The sequence below is a fragment of the Budorcas taxicolor genome, chromosome 2 (assembly GCF_023091745.1).
Source record: "Budorcas taxicolor isolate Tak-1 chromosome 2, Takin1.1, whole genome shotgun sequence".
NCBI classification, from domain to species: Eukaryota; Metazoa; Chordata; class Mammalia; order Artiodactyla; family Bovidae; genus Budorcas; species Budorcas taxicolor.
In genome coordinates, this window is record NC_068911.1 from 15,394,751 (window position 1) to 15,416,704 (window position 21,954).

Here is a 21,954-nt window from a genome sequence, read left to right on the forward strand (position 1 = left end):
GGAAGTGTCCTGTGGCCACGTTTCCCATCGTGCAGGGCTGAGGGAGGGTTTCGGGATGGCTGATGTCTTGTGCTCCGAGCAGTTCGGCTCCGGGGCGGCCCGGGGCTGCCGTGCCGCCCCCGACGGGAGCCTGCAGTGGGAGGCCTGGGGGCGCAGCTGGTGGGGGTTCTCCGGAGCCTTCACAGCGAAACCCGGAGGACGAGATGGGGGCGGAGGGGTGGCTCCCGGGACTGCCTCCCCACCTCTCTCCCGGCTGTTGGCCGTGTTCCTGCCTCAGGGCTTCCCCGATAGCGTCAGCCCGGACTATCTGCCCTACCAGCTGTGGGATTCCGTGCAGGTCAGCCTGGACGACTGGGGAAAGGAGAGACGCGTAGCCGGGGCAGGGGAGACAGAGCGCCACCTGTCCCTTCCCACTTAGAGACTGGACAGAGACCCAGAGACGAGCTGTGACACGTCCCAGGCCACACATCCCGGTGATGTGGGGCTGACGGTAGATCTCAGACCTCCATGCACCTGCGTTTACTCCTCACCCCACTTATTTTCTTCTCCAGGCCTTTGCTTCCAGCCTCTCAGGCTCCCTGGCCACCCACGCAGTCTTGCTGGGCATAGGGGTAGGGGACGCAAAAGCTTCTGTTTCAGCTGCCACGGCCACCTGGCTCGTGAAAGGTGAGCTGGGCCCCTGGAGTCTCACCTATCGCTCGTCTCAGCCCTGCCATCATCTCTGTCCTCTTTTTCCTTCGACGGGGAAGCCGAACCCCTCCTTTTCCCTTCTCCTAGTGTTTTGACATCTAACTCTGAGCTGTGATGAGTATGTTTATGCATTCCTGTCTGATTAAATCCAGGAGCCAAGTCTCCCCGGTTCCTCGAAGAGTGCCTTGTACCGTTAGAAAGCAAAATTCAACTGAGTAAAACATTTGTGTTGTCTCTGTTGACAACTGGTGAATAACACAGGGCAGGAATACCCTTATCCCGCCCCCCAGCCTTGAAGCTGCACTTTGTTCCCCATACATGCTGTTCAGTGTCCCTTAATCATCTGGAGCCCAGATCCCTAAGCAAAACGTTCCCCGCCCGTTTACTCCTCATCTGTGGAGGACTACCTACAAGTTCAATTACTGAATAAAACTGCCAACTGCCTGGGGTGTGGGAAATTAGTTAATTCTAGAAAAAAAACAATTTTGTAATAGGTCCTGAGTGGCAGAAAGGCAGTTTGGGTAAGAATGAAAGGTGTTTTGGATCCTCTGGGAAAGTAGATGATCTATAAATAATAACTATGGTAACCATCTGTTAAATGTATACTGCTTTTTGAAAAACCATTGTGGGGGGGTGGGTGGGGCGTGCACAGAGACAACAGTTTGGTGCCATGCCCTCTAGAGAGTGAAGCAGAAAAGAAGGGGGGAACTGTTTTCCATCAGGAGGGCCCTTGGTTGTCTCTTCCATCCTTTGTGTTTCACTGTTGTTCCCAGTAGGGATTTAAATCAGACCCAAGGCTCATTGCTCCTACCGTCAGCCTGGCCACAGCTCTGGTGAGCCTCCCTGGATCTTTTGAAGAATCTAGAGGCTCCTGCTTGTACCCTTAGCATTAACCAAACTGTCCAAATGTGAGTCACCTCTGGAAAGAAGCTCTTTCTCTGAGAGTACATGTCAGTGGAAAAGTGGTGGTGATCTGTGGCTCTTGTTTGAGTTGTCTCTTCTTTTAATAATATTAATAATAGTTCCTGCACGGTACTTTTTATGTACCAGTCTTTGTTTTTTGTTGTTTTTTTTTAAATTTTGGCTGTGCTGGCTTTTCATTGAGATGAAGGCTTTCTCTAGTTGCCGAGCACAGACTCCAGAGCTTGAGGGCTCAGTGGGTGCAGCTCACAGGCTTAGGTTTGTGGGATACCAGTTCCCTGACCAGGAATCAAATTTGCGTCCCCTGCATTTGAAGGCAGAATCTTAACTGCTGGACCACCAGGGAAGTCTCAGTATACCAGTCTTTAAATGCATTGATTCAGCATTCACAACAGCTCTGAGATGGGTGTTGTCATTGTGTCCAATTTGTAGATGGGGAAACAGACATAGAACAGTAACTTGCCCAGGGTCACAGCCAGTAAGTGGTGGGGCTTGGATTTGAACCCAGGAGTTTTAGTTGTAGGGTACGTTTTCATACCTCCACATTGTTTAATTTGGATCTTTTCTATTGCACTCCTGTTGCTTAAGTGTTTGGAATACAGTGGGTGCTGGGGTCAGTAGTTTTGTGTCATTTCTAAGCACTCTAGTCTAATCACCAACATATTTATATATGTCTTCAGCTCAGGCAGGTTATTAAGAAAAAACAAGACCATTTTAAGATGAAAAAATATTCCCTTACTATAAAGCCTGTTGTTGATATTAAAAGAAGCCCCATTCATTAGAAAGGATGTTACATACTTGTTTCCATCAAACATGAGAAATTTGCATGCAGAGCTTTACATAAAAAACTCCCTTGGAATTTTTTGATACGGTCATTTTTAGTTACAGGTCTCTTTATGGAACATAATGTTAACTGTCTTAACTAGTGATATTAATACTACAAGCAGCCAGTATTTTGACAGCCTGCTGTGTGCCAGTCATTTTGCACACTGACATGTAATATATAGCTTAATCTCTGCAACAGCCATACTGGGTAGATGCTGTTACGAATTCCTTTTCCAGAGGGAGAAGCTGAGGCACAGAGAGGTTTAGCAATTTGCCTATGGTCACAGGGCCAAGATTTGGACCCACACTGACTGACTTCTGTGTCCTACATTTTTAAAAAATTGAAGGATAATTGTTTTATGGAATTTTGTTGTCTTCTGTTGAACATCAACATGAATCAGCCATAGGTGTACATATGTCACCTCCTACTCTTTTTTTTAGCAGCTGTTTTTAAAAAAATCATTTATTTTTGGCTGTGCTGGGTCTTCGCTGCTGGCAGACTTTTCTCCAGTTGTGAAAAGCGGGGGCTACTCTCTAGTTCTGGTGCACGGACTTCTCTTCTTGCAGAGCATGGACTCTAGGCACACAGGCTCAGTAATGGGATCTTTCCAGACCAGGGATCAAACCTATGTCTCCTGCACTGGAAGGTGGTTTCTTTGCCACCGAGCCACCAGGGAAGCCCCTGTGTCCCACTCTAAACCGCCACACTCTTTTGCCAGTTAGAGTTTTCAGAGGGAGCCAAGTACAATTTGTGGACAGCTGATCCCTTACTAGGATTCAGAAGTTTTTAGATCTTGCAGCTCAGCCAATTGTAAGTGAGGCAAAGAGGACCAGGTGGGAATTAAGTTTCCTAGAGTGGTGTACAGTGTAGACTTTGAAAGACAGCGAGGATGTGTGTCATTATTGTACCCTAGAGCCAGCCTCCACAGCTGACAAGGGCTTTGCAGATGGCCTCCAAGAGAGTAGTCCCCTTGTCAGGTGTGTATGTCCTTCATCATGGTGGCTGTCTGCTTTTGAGCCTGGAACCATGACTCTGGTTCACTGTGGTCCGCTACACCCTGCCACACATACACCTCCCGGCCAGACCCTCACGTAGTGCCTGGCACACAGTGGGGATCCAGTAAACCCTTGTGCAAATGAAAGTCTAGTGGATTCCAGAAATTTCTCTGACTCACCCCAGCCTGAGGAAGCCTCTCCTTCTGCTCTATACTCCCAGCTCTCTTGTCCCCAACCTGCAGTTCAAATCCTTTTCATTTATTTATACTCTAATGACCGTCTGTGAACCCACTGCCCAACCTAATAGCTAGAATATCAACAATAACCTCTGAACTTTCCACAGAGCGTTTCCTGCTTTTATTTAAAAAAAAATAGCTTTACCATATTGATATATATACCTTGACACTATAGTGTTTAGTTTCAGTTGTCTTCAAGCTTTATGAAGAGCGTTTGTTCAGTCACTAAGTTGTGTTTGACTCTCTGCGATCCCGTAGACTGTAGCACACAGGCCTCCCTGTCCTTCACCATCTCCCAGAGTTTGCTCAGACTCATGTCTATTGAGTCAGTGATGCCATCCTCTGTTGCCCCCTTCTACTCCTGTCTTCAATCTTTCCCAGCATCAGGGTCTTTTCTTTTACGAAAGCATCAGGGATTTTTTTCTTTTATGAACAGCATACTGTGCTGTATGTAGTCTTCGTGACTGACTTTTTCATATAGGATGATGATACTAGGATCAATCCATGCTGAGTGAGTAGTTGTGGTCCACTGGGTTTTCAAAGCTGTCTAATATGCCCCTGAGTAAATGAGCCAGAATTCATTTATGCATTCTCCTATTGGTGAGCATTTGGTGTCCCAGTTTTTAGCTGTTATAAACAGTGCTGCAAAGAATCCTTCTGGTCCATGTCTCTTGATGTGTATGGGTACCTAGTGCTCTGGGGTACGTGCTGAGGGGCTACTGAGTCTAGGCACTTCTGACCCCATCATGCAGCTAGAACTTATTAAACCGGACTAAGCTCCCAAAGACAGTGACCCAAGATGGAAAGCCATCTTGGTGCCAGGCCCCAGAGCACCAGAGGCTCTTGCTTGTTCCTTACCATTGCCTCTTTCCCCCAGATTCAACTGGTATGCTGGGCCGCATCGTCTTTGCCTGGTGGATGGGGTGAGTTTTTCTTCCTGATCCAGAGTCATGTCTGTCTCAGCCCTGGCTGTGTTTTCAGCTCCCCCTCTTTCCTACCCATCTCCAAGGGAGGGGAAATTTAGCAGGTACATCAGAGCTAATGAGTGTAATGAGTACCCAGTACAGGTGCCTTCCCGGGGTCACCAAGCAGTGAAGCCACAGAGCCACTGCCGGGATGAGATCTGCCTTTAAGAGCACTGATTGGCCCCTCTGCTGGCCATCATGGGAAAAACAGAGAGAGCCAGGATGCTCTGAGCATCCTTTGCTAGTTTGTTAAAAGAGATGCCTGGGTGGGACAGTGCTCAGCTCAAAAGGAATGACCCTCTTGCAGTGTAGTGGCCTAGACACGTGGTTGAATTGTGGAGAGTGGGCTTGGGGAGGTCATCAGAATCCCTGTCCCACGTGGGATACATGTCACCATCTATCCAGAAGGGACTGAGGGCCTTGTGCTGCCTGCTTCCTCTTCCGGTCAGTACTGGAGGACCTCAGGAATGATTTAATATCTGCCGTCAGTCGTGGTTGTGAGGTGCAGTGAGCTAGTGTATCTAAAGTGCTTAGCACGTAATCAGTGCTCAGCAAACGCCAGCTGCAATTACCAACCCAAACTGGGTCTCACCAGCTCTCTGTATATCCTCTCTAATCCTTCTAACAACTGTGTAGAGTAGGATTGAATGTGTACCTTGTCCAGGTCACAGAGCCTGTAACTGGTGAGATGGGATTTGAACCTAAAGCCTATGCTTTTTTGAGGCATCGGCGCCCCCGTGTTCTAGTCCTGCCTTTGTCATGTATTAGTTCCCTCAGGAGTTCCCCATGTGCACCCCATGCCTTACCCAGGAATGCTCTTTTTCTGTCTAGATTTCAAATTCAGGGTCAGTGTTAATGCTGTAAAGTCTGAGCTCGCCTGAGGGCTATAATGTCTCCTGCCACTGGGATCTTGGAGAAGGGGTCCCTGGGGGTTTGTACAAGGGTCCAGGAGTCACTCCACCTGCAGAGGAGGGAACCGTCCATGGTGTCGCAAAATAGAGATGTTCTAGGCTGGGTGTCAGAGCTTGGCTCTTTCTCTTGGCCGTTCCATCCCCATTCTCCACGTGATCCGAGGGAAGTTGTACCCCTCTCCAGGCTAGTTGTCTATAACACGCAGGGTAGTGTTTACGCTAAATGTAGTGCTTACAGAATATGCAGGCTTATTGCTGGGTACCCTCTGAAGCAGGAGGAAGAGAGGAGGGCAGATAGCAGAGGAACCCAAGGATGGCCTCTCTCCCAGGAGGGTCAGGGGATGGGGAGCAGCCACGGGACAATCAGTTTTTTCCTTCAGTGCCTCATGGGTTAGTAAGGGGGAAATGTGAGTGACTACTGAATGTGAGTAACCACTGAAGGTCCTCCCTGCTGATGGTGGCATTTCAGGCAGCAGTGACAGGGTGTGGGGACAGAAGTCTGGCTGGGGTGTGGGTTCTTCTTCTGAGCCCTTTGGACCTTCCCAAGTCCTGAGGATGGCCACACGGCCCACAGGATGTTTTCCCCTTAAATCCAAATTGTTGACCAATGTCTTCTCCTCCACAGGAGCAAGATGGACTGTAATGCCAAGCAGTGGAGGTGAGAAGGGGCTGGAACTGAGGAGAGGGGAGTCTTCTAGCATGAAGGTCTCTGACCTCTGACCCCTTATCCCTTCCCCAGGCTTTTTGCTGACATCCTCAACGACATCGCCATGTTCCTCGAGATAATGGCTCCCATCTTGCCCTTCTGTTTCACCATAACCGTCTGCATCAGCAACCTGGCCAAGGTACCCATCTTGGGGCACCCCTATACCCAAGATTGCTGCCCTGGTGGTGCTTTGTGGGGGCTCACTTGGAGCCCTGAGGGCAGCCCAGCCTGGGCCCTGTGTTCAGGGCACTTCTAGAAGAGTGAAAAAGTTCAGATATTTCTTCTCAGATCCAGTGGTATATTCTGATCCTCCTCTCCAGCCAGACTCCCTCTAAAGTCTGAGATGGTCTAAGGTGGTGTCTGGAGCTGGGGGTGGGTAAGGGACCTCTGAGCAAGAGATAGAACAGGGGATCCATTGTCAACACCTTGAGACCAGCCCTCTAGCCACCTTTCGTTCTTTCCATAAAATATTTAGAGTGCCTGCTGCATGTTTGGCACAGAATACAGGCCCTCCCATCTTTGAAAGAAAGCTGCTGCTGCTGCTGCTAAGTCGCTTCAGTCGTGTCCGACTCTGTGCGAGCCTATAGACGGCAGCCCACCAGGCTCCCCCGTCCCTGGGATTCTCCAGGCAAGAGCGCTGGAGTGGGTTGCCATTGCCTTCTCCAATGCATGAAAGTGAAAAAAGAAAGTGAAGTCACTCAGTCGTGTCCGACTCTTAGCGACCTCATGGACCGCAGCCTATCAGGCTCCTCCGTCCGTGAGATTTTCCAGGCAAGAGTACTGGAGTGGGTTGCCATTGCCTTTCCATGAAAGAAAGCTACAAGTAATTAAATATTTATTGAATGATAGTTATAGGTATTCCAGATGAGGAGTATAGGGGCTGCAGGAGGGTTCAGCAGGGACTCTGGCCTGCTCAGGGGATGTAGGAAGGTCTTCCCTGAGAGTGGGCCCTGAAGAATGAGTGTGAGCTACAGGGTGAGCATTCTGGGCAGAAAGAGCATTGCAGGTCAAAGTCAGTGGCAAGACAGAGCGCAGACCAGATAGCGGGGCTGCAGGGGCAAGTGGGGTGAACCTGGGCTCCTCCTCTCTGCCAGGCTGCTCACCCTGGTGGTTTCTTCAGGTTGGCCTCATCCGAAGACGGAACCTGAGGCCCAGCCTGTCTTCCCCACAGAGTTAAGTACCAGGTGCAGAGTAAAGAGTCAGGAAAACACGTAATTGATCTCCCTGGCAATCCAGTGATTAAGATTCCACACTTCCACCACAGGAGGCTTGGTGTTCGATCTCTGGTTAGGGAAGTTCTACATGCCTTGTGGTGTGGCAAAAAAAAAAAAAAAAAAAGATCCAAGATCTATCACAAAGGCCCAACCATCCCTTCAAAATCAGGTGTGTTATTCCACATGGCATGACTGACATTTAGGAGCCGACAGCTCTTCAAGGTGGAGGCTGCTGAGCTCCCTGGCCCAGGACTGAACGCTGTGAGCACCCCGCCCCCTCGAGGGCAGGAAACCCTAGAGGAAAAACAGATTGTGACCTCTGCTGAAATATTGCATTGAGCTCTGCTCTGAGGGCCTCAGTCTCTTCATCTGTTAAATAAGGGACTCCAACACGGCTGTGAGTTTCCCCCTCCCCTCTTCCCACCCCTCTTCTGAGTTCCAGTCTCCAGTGACCAGCGGCACCTCCATCCCCCAGATGCAGCAACCAGAAGCCTGGCTGTCATCCATGCCTTCGCCTCCTCCCCCTGTCACCCTCCCACCTGTCACCCTCACCTAAGCCTGCATTCAAGACTGTATTTTCCCCTCTTAAATCTCTCCAGTCCTTTTATGATGCATTCCATGTCACCTGGTGGGTCCTTGTTGCTTAAAAAAAAGCACAGTAATTTCCCGAGGTCATCTCTCTGAATCTTTTCTCACCCCTCTTCAGTCCTCAGAGCAACCCCATCGTCCTTATTAGAGTAGAAATCAAATCAGGTCACCGCCCTGCCTGTTGCTCTTGGTATAAAGACCTTAATGAGGCTTTTGTGGTTCTGTGTGATCAGGTCCCCACCCATCACCGCAGCCTCCTTTCATACCGCATTCCTCTTACCTTTGAACAGATGCTGACCATGTCATCACTGGTTTATTTGTTTACTGGTTTATTTGTTTATCTGATTTCTAAGTTTCAGGAGGGCAGCAGTTGTATCTGAAGTCTACCACAGCACTGAAATGTTTATCTGACATCTAAGATATTTGACAAATGAGTGAAAGCCTTCAGTGGTCCTACTCGATGAGCTCTCCCATCTCAGAGGGAGAGCCCTAGGTGGTCAGGGCCACTGGTGTGGGTTTTGAACTGGCCTGGAAGGCTTGGCTAGGCCTCGACTGGGGCAGGAAGAAAATGGAGTTAGTTCCAGGCAGGGAGAATGTAAGCGCCAAGTTGCAAGCCAGGCTGGGCCTGGGAGCTGGACCTGGGAGCTCCACCAGGGGAGGAGGCAGCTAAAGCAGACATTGGAGGCTGGGGAAGTTCTGGATTAAGAATGGCCTTCGGGTCTCCACCTTGGGGGAAGAAAGTGAGTTTCTTGGAGCTGGGTCCACAGGGTGGCGTGGCAGGCACACCTTTAGTTTTCTCCTGGAACAAGACAGGGGAGGTGGGCCTAGTGGAAATGCGGGGTGAGAAAGGACAGCATTCAGGGTTTCAGTGTGGGGTGGCCTGAGGCCTACATTTTTCAAACTGGTTTGAGCCATTTGTTTGCTCACCCCCAGAAACGCTTGTGTTGTCGCAGCTCACAGCCCCTCTGACTTTAACTCCTCCTTTCCCCACCCAGTGCCTCGTGGGTGTGGCTGGTGGGGCCACTCGGGCCGCACTGACCATGCATCAGGCCCGGAGAAACAACATGGCCGACGTGTCAGCCAAGGATGGCAGCCAGGTGAGAGCTGGAATCCGAGGGAAGGGGCGGGGTGCACGGAGGGAAAGGGCGGGGCACAGTGTGGGAACAGGAAGTGACACAGCTGAGGGCTTGGGGGAGCGCTGGGAGACAGGCGGGAGGAAGCGTGGGAGTCTTCGGACAGGTCATCAGGTGTGAGGGCTCAGACTCTGTGGCAACAAGTCCAGGCCCTGCCTGCTGCCCTGTGGCCAGGAGTGAGCCCCTGCCATGGACCTCGTCCTCTTTAAGCAGAGCCTCACCCTGTGAGGTACGTGTTCTGAGCACGTGAGGCCCAAATGTTAAAGCTCCTGGCAAGTTAGAAAGTGAGGTGCCTGGAGTCACTGGCCTGAGGCCTCTGCTTGGCAGTGTAGCAGGCCCTTCCCGCCCAGCCCCTCGCCTGACCAGAGGAGCCTGGAGTGGGGATGGGGACATTCCTACAGCCAAACCCTTAAGGAATGGGATCTCTCTGTACTCCTGTGCTAAGTGCTTGTGTGAATCCTTTAACTCACACCAAGCCTCTAAGATAGATACTATTACTGTCTCTGTTTTACAGATGTGGAAAGTGAGGCCTAGGGAGGTCACAAGTATGACACGGTTTTGACACTGAAGCCATTTAGAAATATTTATTCTCGGGACTTCCCTGGTGGTCCAGTGGTTAAGACTCTGCACTATTACAGGGGGCGTGGGTTCGATCCCTGGACAGGGAACTCAGCTTCCACATGCTGGTGGGGGTGGTGGGGGTGGTGGGGGTGGTGGGGGTGGTGGAGGGAGTCGGGGGTGCGTGGCAAAAAAAAAAAAAGAAACCTCTGTTCTCTCCAGTCCTACTTTCTGGCCATCTCTTATATTATTCTGTGAAATAGAACTTCATTTTTTTAAAAAATTAAAACTAACTCTTTTTAATATTAGTACAAGTTCTTTTTTTTTTTTTTTGCCATGCTGTGCAGTGTTTGGGATCTTAGTTCCCTGACCAGGAATTGAACCTGTGCCCCTTACGTTGGAAGCAGAGTCTTAACTACTAGACCACCGGGGGAGTCCCAACACAATTTAATATTTTTTAAGCATTAACCATGTGCCAAGTATTTCACTTGTCTGAACTCATGAAATCCTTACAATGGATTCATGCAGGGTGTCATTGTTGCTACTCTACAGCTGAGGCAAAAAAGACCCAGAAAGGTTGATTCTCTCTGGGTCCCCCTGGGCTTGTCCCTTCTCTCAAGAAATGGTTGAACGAGTTCTTCCCCATTGTCTCTTCCAAGGTTGTTAGGGAGTGAGTACACCAGGCCCTGCTTTTTAGGATCTCCCAGCCCCGTGCTTGCTGTCTTGCCTGCTCTCTTTCTAACTTCCAGCCCCTTCCACCCTCAGGCCTATTTTCCAGGGTCCCGGGGCTTCCTCAGTTCACAGAGGCGGTAAGGTCACTGGGGCACCCGAGACTGGTGCTCAGCCCGGGACCAGGCCCCTGCTTTCTGAAGCTGTTGCTTTGCTGCCCACTCCATGTGGCTGCTGGAGATGACTGTTCCCACCCCGGGGAGGGCCCTCTGTTCCTGAGCTCCCAAGGCCCCTGATCCCCAGTTTACACCCACAGCCCACCCCTCTGCACCAGGACCACCTATCCCAGGGACCCCCATAGGCAGGAACCCCAGTTCAGACTTCTCCTCCCTCCTGATGAGTCGGGGGTCATGGCCATGGGTCTTTTCCCCTAAGGTAGGCTCAGTCAGGCCACCTTCGGCCATCAGTGGGGTCTGATAACATTGATTCTCCAGGGAGGTTGGGATTTTGTGCATTTCTTCCTAGGTGGTTCATTGACCCCTTTGCAGAAGTGTCTGCCTGTTATTGCATACTGAGGGGCTGGGGGGGATCGGCCTCTTTTTTTGTTGGCCACACCATGCAGCATGTAGATTCTTAGTTCCCTGACCAGGCATTGAACCCACGGCTCCTACAGTGTAAGCAGGGAGTCCTAACCACTGGACCGCCAGGGAAATCCCAGATCGGCCTTTTTAAACCACCAAATAAAGTCTTTCTACTCTGTGGATACTTACTTGCCTGAGTGTAGGGCTACACAAATGATGTTTGCAAAACAAAGAAATGTTCCACGGGCATTGCATCTAGCTGGACAGAGAAGCAGATTGTATCTCAAAGGATGGCTCACTCATCAAAAACGTTAAAAATTTCCTAGGCACCCATATCAGTATAGGTAGCGTCTGGGGCAGGGAGAACTATGGTGAAAGGCACTCAGGGATGTTCAGTCTGGCCTGGAGGGGAGCCCTGCAGCTCCAAATCCCTCTGCCATTTTCCAGGAGACACTGGTAAACCTGGCAGGGCTCCTGGTCAGCCTCTTGATGCTGCCCCTGGTGTCCGATAGCCCCAGGTAAGCCGGGATCCAAGGCAGGGAGGAGGTGCCCAGCTGGGCCTCTGCTCCCACAGACCACCTCATTCTCTCGCCCCAGCTTAAGCCTCGGCTGTTTCTTCTTCCTCACTGCCCTGCACATCTACGCCAACTACCGAGCGGTCCGGGCCCTTGTCATAGAGACCTTGAATGAACAGCGGCTCTGGCTGGTCCTGAGGCACTTCCTTCAGCGGGGAGAGGTACTGGGCCCCACATCAGCCAATCGGATGGAGCCACTGTGGACAGGTGACCCAACCCCTTGGGCTCAAGTCTTATGTCTCCTAGCTCCTTCCTCTGCCCGGGCATCCTGACTCCAGCTTCCCACAGGTTTCTGGTCATCTGTGTCTCTATCCTTGGGGGCCCCCCTACACTGCGTGACGTCCAGGTGAGTGTCCCAACGTCTCCCACCCATCACCACTGTCACCCTTCCCGCCATATGCTCCTTGTTTTTTTTGTTTTTTAAATAATTTTATTTATTTTTGGCTGTGCTGGGTTTTTTGGTCGTTGCTGCATGGGCTTTTCCCTAGTTGCAGAGAGCAGGGGCTACTCTCTAGTTGCAGTGCGGGGGCTTCTCATTGTGGTGGCTTCTCTTGTTGCAGAGCACGGACTCTAGGATTCGAGGGCGTCAGTAGTAGCGGCACTTGGGCTCAGCAGTTGCAAATCCCAGGCTCTAGAGCACAGGCTCAGTAGTTGTGGCGCACAGGCTTAGCTGCCCCGTGGCATGTGAGCTCTTCCTGGATCAGGGATCGAACGCATGTCTCCTGCATTGGCAGGCAGATTCTTTACCACTGAGCCACCAGGGAAGCCTGTGCTCCTTGCTCTGATTATCACTGGCCTCCCCTGACCAAGCCCTACCTCTCTGGTTCTTCATTTCCATTGGCAGTGGAGGGGGCGGGGGTGTCACTGTGGGTGCTTGAGGGCAGGCGGTGTATAACATGACTATGTGGGATCTTAGTTGCCTGACCAGGGATTGAACCCATGCTCCTTGCAGTAGGAGCACTAGAGAAATCCCAGATCGGCCTTTCTGAACCACCAAATAAAGTAGTTCTGCTCTGTGGATGTTTACTTGCCTGAGTGTAGGGCTACTCAAGTGACTCTTGTAAGACAAAGAAGACATGTTTGTTGATGTGTTTGTTGGATGCGGGAAGAAAGGAAGGGTTGATGTGGGGGAGGGTAACAGGTGAGGGGCGGATGGGAAAGAGGTGCAGGACCGTTTGGGTTAACGATTAGGTGGCTGTGCAGCGACTGGATGGTCGTGCCTGCTTTGTCTTCTCCCCCACCACCGACTGCACACTCTTGTTTCCTTCAGTGTCTCTCAGCTGCAGCACCTGGTTGAGGGGCACCAAGAACCCTACCTCCTTCACTGGGACCAGTCACGAAGTAAGTGTGCTGTGTTCTCCCAGCTTCAGACTCACCCTCCTGGGCTCAGCCTCTCATTCCTCCAGCCCCTGGGCCCCAAGCTCTGGATACACGCTGGACAGTTTGGAGTCTGCCTGCTGTCCTCAAGGGAGCTTGAAGCTGAGATTGAATCCATTCAAATTATATAGCTGCGTGCCCCTATAGAGTTCCCTTGACCACTCTGTAAAGTGGAGCTAATAATACCTGCCTTATTATCTGCAGTGTTTTTGTGAGGATCAAAAAAGGCAATTATATAAAAGCACTTTTACATTGCAGCACACACAAATGAGATTGTGACCTTTGGTTCTCCCTGAGGAACCTCTTTCATCTCCTATTCAGGTCACCTCTTGAGGAAGCAGGCACTAATGGTCTGCTGGTAGTATGTTAAAAGATGCTTATTCTCACTAACTATTAAAGACATACAAAATAAGCCCACCTCAGGGAGCTGCTTTGAAGTCGTATCTTGGAAATTGGGCATTTTAGCTTGGTCAGAGCACTGGGGAGCAACAGGAGATGAAGTTGGAAAGGAAAGGGTGGGAGCTGGCCTTTCATGTCAGGCCAAGGCCTTTGGGCCAGACAGGGATGAAGTAGGCTGGTAGGCCTGAGAGAGTTTTGGAGTTGGCCCCTCCCTTGTACCAGTCTGTCCCTGGGTCTCTCCAGACCAGGTACAGGTTGTCCTGAGTCCGATGGCGGGACCTGAGGCTGTTCTAAGGGCTGCCACTCACGGGCTGGTGCTTGGAGCCCTGCGGGGAGATGGACCCCTCCCAGAAGAGCTGGAGGAACTGAGGAACCAAGTACGGGCAGGTAAATGCCTCACAGTCCAGGCTTCTTCTGACTAAAGCAGGGTGGAGAGGGGAAGGAGCCTTTTTCTGCTTGGGACACCTAGGAGCTTCTGGTTCTTCACCCCTGTCCAGGTCCTGAGAAAGAGAGCTGGGTTATTGTCAGGGAGACACACCAAGTGCTGGACAAGCTCTTCCCAAAGTTCTTGAAAGGTAACATCCTTCTGCTCCACGGCTCCTGGACCTACTCCCCAGAGGCCCTGCCTAGCCCCATCCCTACCGCTCTATCTGGGAGATGGAAGACCTGGATTTCTCTCTGTGATCTCAAGTCTGGGTCTCAGTTTCCCTGTCTGCAGGACGGGTAGGTTAGGACGGTCTGTGAGGCACTCAGTGTTGACAGACTATGGAAGCCCAGTTGGCACTGGAGAACAGGAGTGGGGTGGTGGTTTCGGGGGGAGGGGGAAGGCTCACAAATTACCGACGATGATCTTTCATTTAGCCCCGACTCCATTCTAGCCCTTTTCCCTGTGCTGCTTAATGAATCTATACAGCAACCAGATGAGGTTTTAGCCTCATTTTACACCAGAGATCACCCCACAGAGGCAAGGGGAGCCTGAGCAGTACACCCAGCCCATGCTGCGCCTTACCCCTCTCCCCAGGGTTAGCCCAGAGTCTCACCACCCCTCTTCCCTCTCCCCAGGTCTACAGGATGCGGGCTGGAGCACTGAGAAGCACCAGCTAGAGGTGGATGAGTGGAGGGCCATGTGGCTCCTGTGCCCAGAAAAGAAGGTCTTGTGAGCAGCCCCGCTGGAGGCCCAGGTCTCAGGACAGGGGCCTGGAACAAGGACACTCTGGCTGCAGCAGGACTAAGCAAGGCAGCTTTATTTGTTCTTAGGGGAACCACAGTGGCCAGCTGGCCAAGGCCTCACAGGGTGTGGCTACCAGTCAAATGGACTGGGCCCAAGGCAGAAACAAGGCAGAGAGTAGGGGTCCCAGGGGCTCCCTGCTACTCTCTGGCCCCAGGCCCTTCTCACTGCAGCTGGCTCCCCATGCCCAGTCACCTCAAGGCTGTGACTCAGGGTATCCGACACAGTGAGCCTCAGGCATAAAAGCCCCAGAGGAACGTGGCCACGGCCATCATGAGCAGAGCATTAAGGTTGACCACGCGGGCCCAGCGTGGGTCCTCACTGATGTCCTCCAGCCGCCTGGCTGCAGCAGCTGTCTCCTCCTGGGTAGGGCGTGGGGGACTGCCCGCCCCACCCCTGCTCACGCCACAGAACCAGAGCAGGCACTGCCGCAACAGGCCTGGCCTTGGGGGCGGGGGCGCTGGGAGAAGATGAGGCCTGACAGTGAGTCTGAGGACACTCGGCTCCCACAGCACCCCCGCCCCAACTCCCGGGGGCAGTGCCTTACCCTCCATCTCCACTGCGTGCTCAGGGCGCCCGTTCTGCACGGGGGCTGCGGTCGGACCTTCTGGCTCCTCAGCATCCAGGTCCTCCCTCTCCTCCTTGCTGTGCCGGAGACTGAAAACCAGGCGGTGGAGCTGGGGAAGGAGGGAGCAGGGGCCGAGTGGGAGTGCCGTCCCCACAGCCTGCCCCAGAGCAGGAGGTCTCCTGTCCATACCAGCACTCCCTCGCGTCTCTGTCCAGCCTGCACAGCAGCCCGGGACCACCTTCCATGGCTGCCCTCAGGCTAAACCCAAGCTCCTCAACTAAGTGTTTAAAAACTTTTGGCCCTGCTCTGCCCTCGGCTTCATCACCCCCATGTCACAATTCAATTCTAGTACTTAGTCTTCCAGTCCTGCCAACACGGTGTTCCTCCCTGTGGGTGTTTGCTACGAGGGCTTCCTCTTGCTGCCTTTGCCCCTTCTGCACCTGTGGAGTCCTACCCCTCCTTCTGGGCCCCAATCAGCTCTGCTCTGGGGCACCCACCTTCCCACAGCACAAAACCAAGCCCTTTGGGGGCTTTTGGGGTAGTACTCAGTCCCTCCCGGCCACCCCCGAGGCCGAAACTCTGGGGGGCCCCAGATCTTCAGGCCACCTCAAAACCACCTCAAATAAACTTGATTTGAATCAAAACATTGTGCTTGCTTTGCAAGTAAAGCTTCAACCTGGACGCCTTGGTCTGTCCTCACCAAACCTTCTTACACACATTCAGGTCCTCCCCACTGGGAGTCGTGGGAAGCAGACTGCAGCCTCAGGGTGGAGAGGGTCCACAGCCACCCACGGGAGGCCTGCACTTACGTGCTTGCGTGGGATGGGCGGTGTGCACAGCGAGACCACGAGGGTGAGGAGGCCGGAGCAGACGAAGAGCAGGATGGCGAAGTAGAGGTAGTGGACGCGGCAGAGGAGCGCGGGGCAGGCCGAGGGGCGTACGCAGCTCCCGGAGCCGAAGGAGAACTCGGGAACCAGGCGTGCCAGACCCATCAGCAGGCCCCCGATCAGTCCCCAGAAGGCGCCCTGCGGGGCCGGAGAGCGCGTCAGCCTCCTCGGGCGTCCAAGTCCGGCCCCAGCGCCCGGTGTGCACACACGCTCACCTTCTCGTTGACGCGGGGCACGAAGAGTGCCAACACGAAAACGGCCGACACCGGTGGCGCCAGGTAGCTGGAGACCGCCTGGATGTAATCGAAGAGCTGCCCGCCCTGTGCCGCCTGCACCACGGGCAGCCAGGCCACTGACACGGCCACGATGAACACCACCCAGAGCCTGCGGTGGGCGGCCATCAGGAGGATTCACCCAGGACCCGGTCTCCCCCTGTCCCTACTGCCCCTCCCCAGGGGCCGAGTCGTGGGGCTGGAGATGGAAAACCCAGGCCCACCGTCCTACTAGCAGCAGCTCGCGGTCGCCCGCGCGGGGCCGCAGGCGCGTGTAGATGTCCATGGTGAAGAGTGTGCTGCTGCTGTTGAAGATGGAGGCCAGCGAGGACATGAGCGCCGCCAGCATGACCGCCAGCATGAGTCCGCGCAGACCTGCGGGCGGACTGGAGCCGTGAGCCTGCGGTCGCGAGGGGGCGCCCGGAGGGTGCGGGCCGGGCGAGGGGTGACGCCTCACACTGGCGCCTGTGGGCATGGGGGGCAACCGGGGACCGCCCTCACCATTGGGCATGAGCTTCACGACGAGCCGCGGGTAGGCGATGTTGGAGCAGCCCACCTCGGTGCCGCACACGCGCTTACACACCTCGGGCACCACGCACGCCACCTCGTCTGCGGGAAGGAGGGCACCACGTGGCTAGGGCGGGGCGGGGTCTGGAACTTTGGATCGCCGAAGTGGGGACCGGGAATCCCAGCGGAGAGATGGGATTCCCAGGTGGAAGGCGGGACTGGTGGCCCAAATCTTCGGACGGGAAGGGAAATGGGAGACGGGCACTTGTATCCTCCACTAAGAAAGGGGCTGGATGGGGCTCAGGATTCGGGGGCGGGGCGGGGTTGCTGACGTTACCCGGGTAAAGAACGCGGCTGATCATTCCCGGCATGACCATGAGGAACATGGGCATCAGCTTCAAGTAGCCACACAGGATGCATCCCGCCTTGATGTGGGTGAGATTTTTCCCAGCCAGGCAGCGCTGCACTATGACCTGCGACGAGGTGCTTTCAAACGGCCTGCGTCCAGTCCCGGGTAACTCGCCGTCTCTCTGGCCTTGTCCCAAGTCGCCTCTCTAATCCGGGCCCCGCCGCTGGCCCCTCGAGGCGGACAATTCAGTTCCAAGAACAGACCTTGCCCCTTGGATCCGCCTCCATCTGGGTAGGTCTATTTGGCAGGCCTCCCGCCCGCCCCCCACCTCGGACCACGCCTTCCACCTGGCTTCCCAGGTGGGTTCAGGCTCCACCCATCTCAGCTCCGCACCCCCGCAGGTTCTATCCGGGCCTCTCATCCCGCCGCAGCACCGACCCCTCACCTGGTCGCTGCACCAGTACCAGCTGGACACGATAGTAAGCCCCAGAAGCAGCGCGGGCCATGGCAGGTCCCCCGTCACAGGGTCCCGGAGCAGGTGATAGGAGTCCGGCCGGGGTCGATAGCAGGAGCTGGAGATGTTGCCCACGGCCGGGTCCTCGGATACCGTCAGGGACGTCACTGCCCGCAAGTATTTGTCGAAAAGCCCCGAATACCCTCCCACCTCGTGGAAGGCTGTGAGGGCAAGGCCGTCAGGGGACCCGGCGCCCGCGACAAGGCCCTCCCTCGGACCACCCCGGCCCAGACGCGCGATGTCCCTGCTCCCGGGAAGAGAGCTCTGAGAGCTGCGCCCTCCGCGCCCCTCCCCCGTGGGCTGAGCCCGTACCGTAACCCATGAGGACGAAGGCCCCCGCGAGAATGACGAAGGTCTGCACCGTGTCCGTGTACATCAGCGCCGCCAGCCCTCCTGCAACCGGCCTGGGTCAGGGGGCACAGCCCAGACAGGCTGTCTCTAGTACATAGACTGTCTTTGCGGGAACTGGAAAAGGGTTCCCCTTTTCCAATTAATTTTCCTGGAGGGCAGATTTCAAAATGATGGCCCATTCCCGGAGCTCCTGCACTCTGACGTCAGGAGGCAGGGCTGGGTGAGCACAGTGGGGCTGAGTTTGGGGCTTCACGGATGCCAGGTGCACCCCGTGTAGGACCTCCACTACAGGCCCTCCTCTAAGTCCAGGTTTTCTCGTCTGTGTAACAGAAGGAGGTGATCCTGTAAGCTCCAGTTCTCCGTTCCATCCCATCCCGAGGGGCCGGGCCGTACAGCCGGCCTTGGCACCAGGCCCCGCCCACTCTGGGCCAGCGTCAGGCCTCAGACCCTACCCCGGGCTCCCTGGGCCAGCACTGGGATTGGTGAATTATCCTGGAGTCTGGCCAAGTCCACTCTCCCCTCCCAGACGTTAATAAAAACTTAAATCTTCCTTGCTGTCCAGGCCCAAGAGGGGCTGGGAGCTATGAACTTTCGGACCAATGCAAGGAACGTGGGGACGGAAGGAGGGGGAGGGAGGGGGAGGCGGTAGAGGATTGGGTTGGGGGAGGTGTAGTTTGCTTTCCAAAGGTTTACATCCTTCTGCTCACATCACACTTAACTTCTCCAGCCCTCTACCTTTGGTGACTCCTCTAAGCCCCGCCCACACTCCACATCCCTAGGAAGGTTTTCTTCCCTAAGCCCCGCCTACAGTCCATGCCCCTAGCGCGGCTCCCTTCCCTAAGACCCCGCCCCCGCCACCTGTCACAGTGTAGATCATGGTGATGCCCAGGAGCGCGATGACGGAGGCATAGATGTTCCAGCCCAGAGCCTGTTGAATGAATACTGCCCCGGAGAACATGTCCACCTTGGGAGAAGGAGCGAGCGCGCAGGTCAGGATCCAGGGGCCAGGGTGGGGACCCAGATCCACCTCCTGCCCAGAATCACGACCCAAAACTTTTGGGTCACTTTTGGGCCAAACTTTTGGCCACACCTCAAAAGCGCCCTCATTTTTTGATACCTCTCACTATGGCTGTAGCCTCAGAAACCGATTCCTTCCAGGCCCTGCCTCCATTACGGTTGTTACAGCGATTGTTCCTCAACTGGGGCTTTCTAGAGACCTCCACTGGGTGGTCCCACCCGTCCAGGGGCCCGTTCCGCCCACCACGCGTGCTTACCGAAATCTTGGTGAAGATGTACAGAAAAAGCGAGAGCACGGACAAGTAGAGGCGGATACGATGGCCGCCGAAGCGCTTGCGCAGGTACTGCGGCATGGTGATGACGCCCGCGGTCAGGTACACCGGCACGAAGAGCCAGCCAAGTAGCAGGACCACGAACAGCGCCTGTGGGCACAGCGCGACATCGGAGGGTGACTCCCCGCCCGAGATCCTGCTCTGAGCCCGTCCTCGCCCCCAAGGGGTCTAAGGAACCTTCCTCTCTTGGGGAACATGCTACTCCAAGACAAGGTTGCACCAGGGCCCCAGAGGACACAAATGCAGACGATGACCTTGGGCTCTGGGCCTTCTGGATAAGCTCTTGATACTTCGCTGGGCCCTTAACTACAGCCCTTCTTGCCTCCCCAGGCCATGACCCCTGGCCATCTCTCCCAAGATGACCCCTAGACTCCTCCTCCTCCCACCCCCAGCACCTGAATCCAAGTACAGACCCTTCAGCCCAACCCCAGCCTCTGCCTTCCTTCTCCTCTCCACCCACCCAAACCTGTCCTTCAAGGCTCAGCTCAGAGGCCTCCTCCTCCAGGAAGTCCTGAGCTCAAAGCCCTGATCTTTCCAAGTCTCCGAGGCAAGCCTCAGTCCCAGAGCTTCCTCTCCTGCCTTTTTCTGCGAGGGGCTTTCATTTGGCTTAAAGATGCTCACAGGCCACCGCTTTGGAGAGCGTCAGAAGAAGCCCTGTACCAACTTTGAGACTGTTCACCCCATTTCAGAGAGGAGTAAATCGAGGCCAATGAGGGTGTGGCTGGTTTAGGCTCACATAGCAAAAGCAAATCAAACCGCCTGCCGTATCCTAGTATTGAACACTATTATTCGTGTGATCAGTTTTATTTACAGCCATACTATGATCAACTTTGTTATGACAACACTGCTTACTAACAGACTCGTTCCTATGAATTCAAGCATCTTACCCTCAATGCTGATATGATCAGCTAATACACCTCTAGACCTACCCTTGCCCTGATCCTAGGATCTCCCACCTGCTTCTGCCTCCAAGCTGGCTGCCTGAGCATCACTTGAAGGCTAGCCTCACGGCACAGTTGGGAAGTCCCAACTCTGGTCTCACACCTCCACCTGGAGCTTCTCCAGGTGTGACCCTTCCAGGTGTTTCCGGGGTGAGGGGGCGGTTATTGGCCAAAAGGAGGGACTCACATTCCACTCAAATCCAGCCACTGCCAGGCCGCTCGCCGCACCGGTCCCTGCCAGGCCCACGAAGTGGCCACTGCCAATGTTGCTGGCGAAGAGAGAGGCTCCAACCTGGGTGGCCAGTGGTGGGGGTGAGCCAGGCTGTTTCTCCAGGCCTCCTCCCGCTCCACAGCCCCGCCTCTCTCACCGGCCACCACACCATGTTCCGTCCCGCCAGGAAGTAGCCGCCGACGGTGCCTCTGTTGGTTCTGCACATGGACTGGGGGTTGGGAGTGGGGAGAGGCCTGGGTTCGGGGCACATCTTTGGACCTCATTAGCCTCCTCAACACATTCCTCAGCCTTGTTCCAGGCTGAATATTAACCAGCGTGCGGCTCCCCTGATGATTCCCCCCGACCCCACCCCCAGCCTCCTCCCAAGACACAGATCCACCCAGGCCCTAACCCAGCATCCAGCTCCCCAAGCCCGAGTGTGGCTAGATGGGGCCTGACTTTCCTGTGGGCCCTGGATACGGGTTTCTGCTCAGCCACCTGTTATGTAGACAGGGGAATAGAGACCTCATTTAGAATGCTGTCCTGATGAAAAGCCACTGACCCCTTAAAACTAGTCCAGCCCCAAAGTGGGCAGACAAGGCATGAATGAGTGTGGCCTGGGCCGCCCTGAAGCTATCAAAAGAAGAATTACTTGTCCCACACCAGGTTTCTCCCTCAAAGATCCAGGCATCCTTCCCCTGCCACACACAGGGCTCCCTGAGACTTCCCCCCAGGCTCCAGAAATGGGGCCCTAGCAGCATCTTCCAGCGTCTCACCCACAAGCCGACACCAATGACCAGCAGAAAATAAGCAGCGATGACTAGGATGTCAGCAGGATTGTCAATTAGAGCCTTCTGTTCCCCCAGCACTGGTGCTGAGCCTGCCTCTGTGTGCTCCTCCATTCTGCCCACGGTCTGCCCCTCGGGGCACTAGCCCCTGGATTCCCCCCTGGGAAGGATTAATGGTTACCCTGGGGGCAGTGAGCCGACAAGTTCCCCCGCTACCCGGCTTTGTTTAGCTGAATCAGGCTTCACAGAGGCTGAGGCTGTGGTCCTGGGGAGCTGGACACTTTCAAATTCAAGGGTATTCCCCTTCCTGGGCCTTAGCCCCTGCCTATTCTCCAGAGACTTGGGCTCAAAATGACTTCTTTCACTGGCTAAAAATGCCTATCCTTCAGCTTTGACCTAGGGAACCTGGCTGAGCTAGCCCCCCAGTTCAAACTAATTCAGAGGAATCATTTTCTTTTTTAAAAAATTGATTAAAAAATAATTTTATTTATTTATTTTTAGCTGTGCTGGGTCTTCGTTGCTGTGCAGACTTTTCTCTAGTTGCAGCAAGCAAGGGCTATTCTTTGTTGTGGTGCGCAGGCTTCTTGCATCGGCTTCTCTTGTTGCAGAGCATGGGCTCCAGGGTACTTGAGCTTTGGTAGTTGC

At 54.2% G+C, this 21,954-nt stretch overlaps 2 protein-coding genes across 2 annotated transcripts; one reads left to right on the forward strand and one right to left on the reverse strand.

Moving 5' to 3' along the window:
* Nucleotides 1-47: 47 nt before the first annotated feature.
* On the forward strand, nucleotides 48-15,751 carry RUSF1 (RUS family member 1). The gene is made up of 13 exons (XM_052636405.1): nucleotides 48-337; nucleotides 552-666; nucleotides 4,546-4,591; nucleotides 6,170-6,202; nucleotides 6,284-6,389; nucleotides 9,048-9,149; nucleotides 11,441-11,511; nucleotides 11,591-11,775; nucleotides 11,857-11,914; nucleotides 12,839-12,909; nucleotides 13,588-13,731; nucleotides 13,842-13,919; nucleotides 14,407-15,751. Exons 1-13 carry the CDS (start codon nucleotides 56-58, stop codon nucleotides 14,502-14,504), a joined length of 1,389 nt encoding a protein of 462 aa, XP_052492365.1. The 5' UTR covers nucleotides 48-55; the 3' UTR covers nucleotides 14,505-15,751.
* On the reverse strand, nucleotides 14,806-21,423 carry SLC5A2 (solute carrier family 5 member 2). The gene is made up of 14 exons (XM_052636396.1): nucleotides 21,298-21,423; nucleotides 20,679-20,750; nucleotides 20,498-20,602; nucleotides 19,295-19,459; nucleotides 18,879-18,984; nucleotides 17,982-18,062; nucleotides 17,601-17,830; nucleotides 17,144-17,279; nucleotides 16,801-16,908; nucleotides 16,524-16,674; nucleotides 16,243-16,411; nucleotides 15,950-16,165; nucleotides 15,120-15,249; nucleotides 14,806-15,032 (listed from the first exon to the last, which is right to left on the reverse strand). Exons 1-14 carry the CDS (start codon nucleotides 21,421-21,423, stop codon nucleotides 14,806-14,808), a joined length of 2,022 nt encoding a protein of 673 aa, XP_052492356.1.
* Between the last annotated feature and the right edge of the window lie 531 nt (nucleotides 21,424-21,954).